The following is a 7,833-nucleotide window of genomic DNA, read 5'->3' as shown; positions in this document are numbered from 1 at the left end:
CCTAATTGTTAGCTCTCTTGGAGTATGTCAAGTAATTTTGCTTGCTTCTTTTCTTTACATATTTCACAATTTCTCATTGAAGTGTGAAATGTTAAACTATTATAAGGGAATAAATAATAATAAAATTTTGTTTGATTGGAGTGTATGAAGAATTTCAAACTGAAATGATTTGTAAATCTTTTTGTACCCAATATAGTTAGTTCGCCTCCTTTATACCTACTAGTGGAACATTATATTTGGGAGAGAAAAAATATCCATACTAGATTTCTCTTTTGTCTCCGAAAGAGTCCTTCTATTTAGTGTTGATATTGACCTTCATTAAGAGCTAGGAAAACATGATATGAAATGTACAACGTTGCACGGAATGGTTAAGCAAACGTATGGTAGACACTATTGTCAAGTAAAAAGTATGTCTATACTAGTCAACAAGCAACCGATCTAGAGGAGAGTAAGAGCAGGTGTGATGCAAATTGTACATGACCAAACCCGCTTTTGTATAGTTGCCAAGGAGATGAGTATGGTTTTTCAAAGCAATACACCATTGTGCAATGGGACACTCCAATGAGGGCATGGCTTCATGTCATGTGGCCATACATAATGCCAAGTCATGCTATGCAGAGTCAAAAGTGTCAAGTTCCGAAAAGCGAAGCAATTATTTTTATTTTGTTGATCTTCTAGAGGCACAAGTTTGGGCATTCGTGCACATGAGCGGCCGCGTTTCTCGGTTTGTGCGCATGGGCCGGCCGGTCCCTGGGGAAGACCGAGAGGTTGCCAAGTGTAATATTGTCACGTAGTGTTGGCAAGTAACAGAGAATAGGTTGCCAAATGTAAGGAAGAAACTGTTCATCTCACATTTAGCTCTGTTGCAGTATACGCATCAAGTTTCTTCTTGCAATTGCCGAGTATCATGGCAACGGAGGCTCCATTGTCGATCAAATGCAACCACACCACGACCCTCTCAGTTGCCGACGCTACCAGTGTTGTCCTGTCAGTTGCAAAGCAGTTGACTCCCATATCTTTACCCATACATGAAGCTTTAGGATTACTTTTGGCGGAAGACCTGGCCGCTCCTGATCCTCTCCCTCCGTATCCAGCATCCGTCAAGGTAGATACCTAGCAACTTTGCTCCTGCAGTGTATCCTCATCAGCATCACTTATTGTTTGGATAATATGGATGCCTTTAGGGATGGCCCCCCTCCCCTCCCTCCCCCACCCTCCCTCTTTTTTGCCCTGGGAACCCGCCATCACATCATATTGCGCTCGGGTAACAATGGAAGGCTGAATCTTGGTGTGATCTGTAAAAGATAATTATAAATGTGAGCATTGCAATAGGTAGATTACAGGGGTATACGAGAACAGTATGCAGAGGAACTCCTCTGCTTTAGAAAGAGTACATAGAAGGTGGCTGTGTAGCAGGATGCCTATAATGACGGAAATGATGGGAGCTGGGCGATGTAAATGTAGTTCAGTGACTGTGGAATATTTATATAGAAGTACCAGGACTAGCAATGGAATGATAATGCTTGCGCCCTGGATTATATGGTGCACGACCAAAACTCGTCAGGGGCTGGACTAGCACAGAGATGACTGAAATGACAGGGCAGCTTCGCTTCAGCCTTACTACTGTGAACGCATGCCACCTATGCATATGTGGGATCATCCACGCCCCAGAAGGTCAAGGCAAATCAATGGTACAAAGCCTGATATCAGCTAACATTGCCTGAATTACAGACTCTTGAAATGCTACTCTGCGTACTATTGTCTTACCATATGACCTTTTATTGCCATGCTAATTTTGCTTTGCTGGATAGCCTACATAGGTTTAATCAAGCTTATTGAAGGTCTAAATGGGCTGCTGCCACCACTGAAGAATTTTAGCACCCAAAACTCATTATTCTCTAGAGGTACTTCTGCTTCCAAGCCACCTTCTAGCTGATGTTCTGAATTATCATGACAAAGACACATTCCTGCTGCTGTGCTTATTCCGGTGAAAACATGGCAAAATCTGTGTCTGTCCGACACAGTTATCACCTGGCCTCTGATAGACCAAGGTTTAAAAAAAAGGGGTGCTTCGACCGGTCAGTCCAGCTGCATCTTCTGCTGGAGGCAGAAATCTTGACAAGATATGTACTCAAATAAATATATATTGTCACAGCAAAACTGAGCCGACTTCAATCTTGCATCCAACTTGGCTATCTCTGCTGCTAATTCTGAATCTTTCCTTGTATTGGGAACATGCATCAAAAGAGAGGAATGTTGTAAGAATTTAGATCGAGGGACAGCTCAGGGGGGCAGATAGAGGGGGAGAGAGGACTACAAACTCTATAAAGGTGGTAACACCAAAGGAGTGCTTGGCTTAAATGGTATTTCCAAGGTAAGCTGACCGAAGCTGACCGATAGTGGCTTTTGAGACGAGCTAGAGGAATGTCTCAAATTGATGAGAAGAGTGGTGGCACCCAATGGCAACGAAAGTAGATCCTTCTCCCGGTTCTTCACTGCACATGCTGCTCTGTGCCATGGTCAGCCTAGAAGTACAAGATAGGAAGGTTCGTTGTCTGTCATACCCATCATGACAAAGTTAGCCAAGAAAGTAACTCCCCTAATTAGCAACAATGTTGCAGAAGCTATGGCTTCCATATGCATGACACTCCTTAACCCTGCCATTCTCACTTTAAATTGTACAATGTAGTCATCTTTAGACATGTTTTCAACATCAACATGGTGGCCTCAAGCATCATATTGACTGCCAAGCTAGTTGGGAGGGGCACCATTGTGTTGTACTATTAACATCAACATGGTGGCCTCAAGCATCATATTGATTGCTACACCCATGCCCATAAAAGCAAGCTAATTGGGAGGGACACCATTGTTTTGTACTCAAAAGTGTGAGTGGCTTCTCTCGAAGCTTACTAGCAACATGGGCATTCCCAGCTTGTACTTTATCTTGGACACCTTTGAAGATTCATCTTCAAAATAAAGTCCCGTAAGAGAGTCATACAGGTTTGAATAGATCTCAGTGACGTAAAGTTGATTCACATCACCAATTTTGCTCAAGGCATCAGCTATCATGTTGATAGATCCTTTTCAATCATGTCTCAAAGTCAGATTCCTCCATTAACTCCGACCATCGGGCTTTTCTTCCTCTTAGATCAATGGAGTTGTAGAAATATTTCATAGAAGAGTTATCAACTTAGACTACACAAGTAGAGCCATACAAATAATCTTTCTGCTTTTTCAACGCATGAATAATAGCATAGAGCTTCTTTTCATACGTTGGCCACTTATACTGTGGCTCGGTTAGCTTTTTAGGCTAAAAAGCTATTGGTCTTGTTGGTTCATAGAGAAAGCAATGAGGCACAATGATTAAATCTTTGTTCTTGAGTGGTTACATATATAGGCAACTGCCTCCATGTTGGTAGATCCCAGATCCACAATCATCTCCATGATTATCTCAATCAGTCACCTCCTATGATCACTCACACATCACACCAACCTGACATACCTAACTGCCAAGTCACTAGAACCTTCTAGCACACCTACACTCATACACTCCTTGCATAGGACTCCAAGCCCATAGACACACACACACATACATCAATTTGCCCTTCATTCCCTCCCCACAAATTGATGACCTCATCCCTCAGCAGTAGTATATGGGATGCTCCATGGCTTGCTCACCATCATGTGGCAACACTTCTTGGTTTACAACTGGGAGATAGATAATGACTATGTATGGAAAGCCCAATGCGTCCAACAAGGAAAAATCTCAAAAGACTAACAATCATTTAAGGATGGACTATCCATGGCAGAGAACCATTATTGACCTCACACACATAACTTAGAAAACATATGGATCCTCACCCTTGTCAGAATTGACTTGGGTGTTGTAAGCAGTGAGAGCTTTAACATTCTCTGGTTCTTCTTCTTCTTTAGTCTCTGCCTCTTCAACAAGGTTGGCTGAACATCTCTTCTTTGCATAACATTCCTTTTCAAAGTGTCCAGGTTTGCCACAAAAGTTGCACTTCATTTTGCTCTTTCCCTTGAAGTTGCTTTTGGCCAAATATGCCCCTTCTTTGAAGTCACTTCTTTGTTTGATCTTCCTTTCCTTTCCCAAGAGGGATGCTTCAATTTCCACCAGACTTATCTCTCTGGTATATTGGTGAGTGTGGTTACAATAGTGCCATATTCTTCAGTTAGACTTCTAAGTAAGATGGCAATTACAATATCTTTATCAAGATTAAACTTGATGCCAGATAACTGTGTCAAAATGCTCTTCATTGAATTTAGATGTGAAGAGATGGATTCTCTTCCACCCCGAACAACTCCGTACACGTCTGGAGGGGCCAGAAGTGTGCCTGCTCCACCTTTGCCTCCATCGGCAATCTGATAACTCCCGTCGCTAAATCACACACCGGCTCCTCGCACGTGAAGCTCAGCTGAAAGTTAACCTCCGCACCATGGGTGTATCAAAGATCTAGTCCCTGTGGTCCCATCCACCCGTCCATCATGAGCATAAGCTGATTACCCAAAATAGCATCAAACACCTCAGAGGACCACTTCTCCAACCCTGTGGAGGCAAATGGAAATCTTAAAACGGGGTGTGTCTGAGATCCCACTACACTGATCAAACCCCCCTTTCGGGGCTGAAGGTAGAGGGTATGAGTCCGGAATCTCCAGATAGTTCCAGGGTCCTAACCTCTAGAAGTCCCGCGGTAAGGGACGCCCAAGCTGGAGGTTGGGAGCTGTTGGCCGGGAGGACGAGCCTCGTCCCTCAGGATCCCTCTCTGAGCAAACCTACTGCTGCGATGAGGAAGCAGAGGGGGCGTCATCGTTCCCTTGCCTGATGGCAGGGGTGTCGAAGCAGAAGAAGTTGCTATTGAAGTGGAGAGGGGAGCGGCGGGAGAGGGAGAGGTCGGGACGCGGGGGATAGAGGGAGGGGGGCGGGTGGTGAGAGTGACCATCGGAGGGGGGGCTGAGGGGGCGGGGGGAACCCTGGAGGGGGAGGGGGAAGTGAAGAGGAGGAGGGGGAGGGGTCGGGGGGGGAGGGGGAGGAGGAGGGAAAAGGGCGACCTCAGGCCCCCCCTGCTGATCAGGCTTACCAGGGCTCTGGATCGGCTCCTCCATGGCCCTCGTCGGGCTAGCGATTGCGGCTTCCGCCAACGCCGGCTCTAGAGCTCTTGGGTGCGGAGGTTGGACTTCTGAAGCTGGAGGATCGGCTGGATGAGGCCCCCACTGCTGGGGGAGGCTCCTGCTATTCCTCTTTCGAGGCCTCTCGGTCAACCATGTCCCTCTCCTTGCGGTTGGCCCTCTGCCTGCGGAGTTTGCGGGCCTGCTTGCTTGTTTTCTTTTTCTTTTTAACTTGTGTCGAGTTCCCTTCCAAGGGGGTAACCCATGGGGTCTGAGACTCCTGCTGCTCCTGCCTGAGAGGGCGCTGAACTCGGGCATGCTGACTTTGCCTACTCTGTGGAGGAGGGGGAGGAGGCGCACGAGGGAGGCCACGGGGGCAATCTCTGGCGAGGTGACCCATCTGTCTGCATCGAAGACACTAGCCTAGTAACCCGGAGATCTCCCCTCTCTGGCGAAGTGCACCCCCTTCTAGGGTCTCGAGAAGGATCAACTCTGGGAGGGACTCCAGGCTCTCCACCACCAGTCTGATCCTGGGGACTCCATCATCCGCTAGAACGGAGGCGGTCATCTCTGGCGGGGACTCAAGCACCGTGCCAAATGCCCGACCAATGGAAGGGAGGATGGCTCGATACTCCTTGGGGAGCCCTGGGAAACAGAGTGTAACCGGAAACTGTGGAACATGGTGTGTCGTGTCCATGTCCTCCACTGTGAACCCATGATACCAAGGAAAGAGGTAGACAAGGTGCGGGCGAAGGAGTATGGGGCTCTGCTCCACAAGTGTCGAGGCGGTGTCAGGGGAGCTCAGCTGGATGAGGAAAACGCCTCGTCCATAGATGGTGACCTCCTGGATGTGGTCGCCCTCTAATGTCAAGCTCGCCTGGATCCACTCTCGCATCTGTCTCCGTGTAGGCGTGAGGCCCACAATTCTGCCCACAAGCGCCTTGTCTTGGAGGGATTGAACTGCCTGCTGTACCTGTTGCTTGTCAGCTGGGGAAAGAAGAACCTTGACAGCTGTGGGAGTCGAGGGTGCTGCCATAGAGCCCCTCTAGCCAGACCAAAGGTCGCCACCAAGATTTTCTTTCACCGTAACAAACACGAATGCTCCCGCTGCAGGGAGGCAAATGAAAAAGGAAAAGAAAGAACGACGAGGCGAGGCGGAAAAGCGGAGGAGAGAGAAGGAGAGGGCGGCAGGGAAAGTAGAGGGGAGGAGAGGAAGGAGGGAGAGGAGGAGGAAGGAATGAAGAGGAGGAAGGAGGGCGGGAGAGGCAAGAGAAGAGGAGAAGAAGAGGGAGGGGGGAGGTGGAGTGGCGAGGGGGGTGCACGGGCGGGAGGGAAGAAGGGTGGGAGGATGTGCGGGGTGGCAAGGAGGGGAGTGGGAGGCAAGGAAGCGGAAGGAGGGGTGGAGTTGGGGAGAAGGCAAGGCGGGGGGCGGAGCAAGGGGAGGCGGCGCAGGGGAGAAGGTAGGGCAGGGGGCGGAGCAAGGGGAGGCGGCGTGGGGCGGGAGAAGGCAAGGTGGGGGCGGAGGTGGAGCGGGGAGGGCAGGGCAGAGCGGAGAGGGAGGAGGGGTGAGGCGGAGCGAGGGCGAGGACGAGGGTGAGGCAGGGAGGAGGGGCGACGAGGAGGGGCAGCGGGCGGAGCAAACAGGAGCCGCAGGCAGCAGTGGGGAGCTCACCGAGCAGCTCCTCCATGTTTCAATACCTGCATCTTTGTATCTCATTGCTGGAATTACTAAAATAGTGATGTCATCAAGTCTTATATAATTTCCAAAATGAAGCATTTTTGTCTTAGGGAATGCTTGAGCCTTTTAAAGGGTGAGTTCTTTCTAATTACAAGAGGCAAAATTTGGTATGCAGGATGGATTTGCTGTGATTGCTGCTGATGGACCAGGTGACTATCCCATAATTGCAGCGGCGAGAGCAGGGGATGATGCTGCAGATGTAGAGGTTACCTCTGGCAACGTGGCCTACATAACTACTGGAGGTAAACCAGATCTTGACTACTCGAAAAATGACACCTTTATTTGGGCATGACTTTGTGTTGCAGTTCTCCATTTTATCATTCGGTTAGCATTAAGAAGCGGAAGTATCTGCAGCTGAAATATTTCTAGGGCAACAATTCATGCCTCCGTTCTTTACTCTCAATAAATGATTCTGCACTCGGTCTGAGCCTCCATATTTTTCTTCACCACAATAGGGACAATCCCACTTTCGTGCTCCTCCTTTTGACTTGTCATAGATGCATCCAGGTGTCACCTCCTTCCACCACTCGGATTTGTGGTCTTGGTTGAGGCCACGGGGAGGAGCCATTGAGAAGAGGGGGGGCAGAGAGAAATGGGCTAAGAGAAGATGGAGAGAGTGGAGAGAATGGGGGGCTGAGATAGTAGAAGGGAGTGGAGGGATGGGGGTTGAGGGAGTCGAGAAAGGTAGGAGGAGGGAGAGATGGAGGGCTGAAGCAAGGAGGGAGGGTGGAGTAAGGAGGTCGTGGAGGCTAGAGCAGCAAAGGGGGGCAGCGGGAATGGCACGAGAAGATGAGACAGGAGGAAGAGCCGTCGCGTGGCGCCCGTCGGGACTTTTAGCTAGGTCAAAACCCGAAACGTCGGGATTAGGGCTGGAACGCCACTGGAACGGCGTTCCTTGGTAACATGTCCCCAAGGGACGTTCCGGATGTTCCCTGGGTTTCTCCTTTCAAGAACGGCGTTTCGGAGGC

General features: G+C 49.0%; 1 protein-coding gene across 1 annotated transcript in view; it reads left to right on the top strand.

The window, feature by feature from the left end:
- Window positions 1-691: 691 nt before the first annotated feature.
- B73 (molybdopterin biosynthesis CNX1 protein / molybdenum cofactor biosynthesis enzyme CNX1 (CNX1)) overlaps window positions 692-7,833 on the top strand; it is a 156,966-nt gene continuing 149,824 nt past the window's right edge. Inside the window, exons 1-3 of the mRNA XM_087387585.1 lie at window positions 692-767; window positions 870-1,105; window positions 6,981-7,107. Coding sequence (XP_087243711.1) covers window positions 908-1,105; window positions 6,981-7,107 — 325 coding nt within the window. The 5' untranslated portion in view covers window positions 692-767; window positions 870-907. The remainder of the gene's footprint in view (window positions 768-869; window positions 1,106-6,980; window positions 7,108-7,833) is intronic.

This window comes from Dipteris shenzhenensis, chromosome 16 (genome assembly GCF_047967505.1).
Source record: "Dipteris shenzhenensis isolate YYH24624 ecotype China chromosome 16, Dip_SZ_1.0, whole genome shotgun sequence".
In the NCBI taxonomy this organism is placed as follows: Eukaryota; Viridiplantae; Streptophyta; class Polypodiopsida; order Gleicheniales; family Dipteridaceae; genus Dipteris; species Dipteris shenzhenensis.
This window is presented reverse-complemented; position numbering and strand designations above follow the sequence as displayed.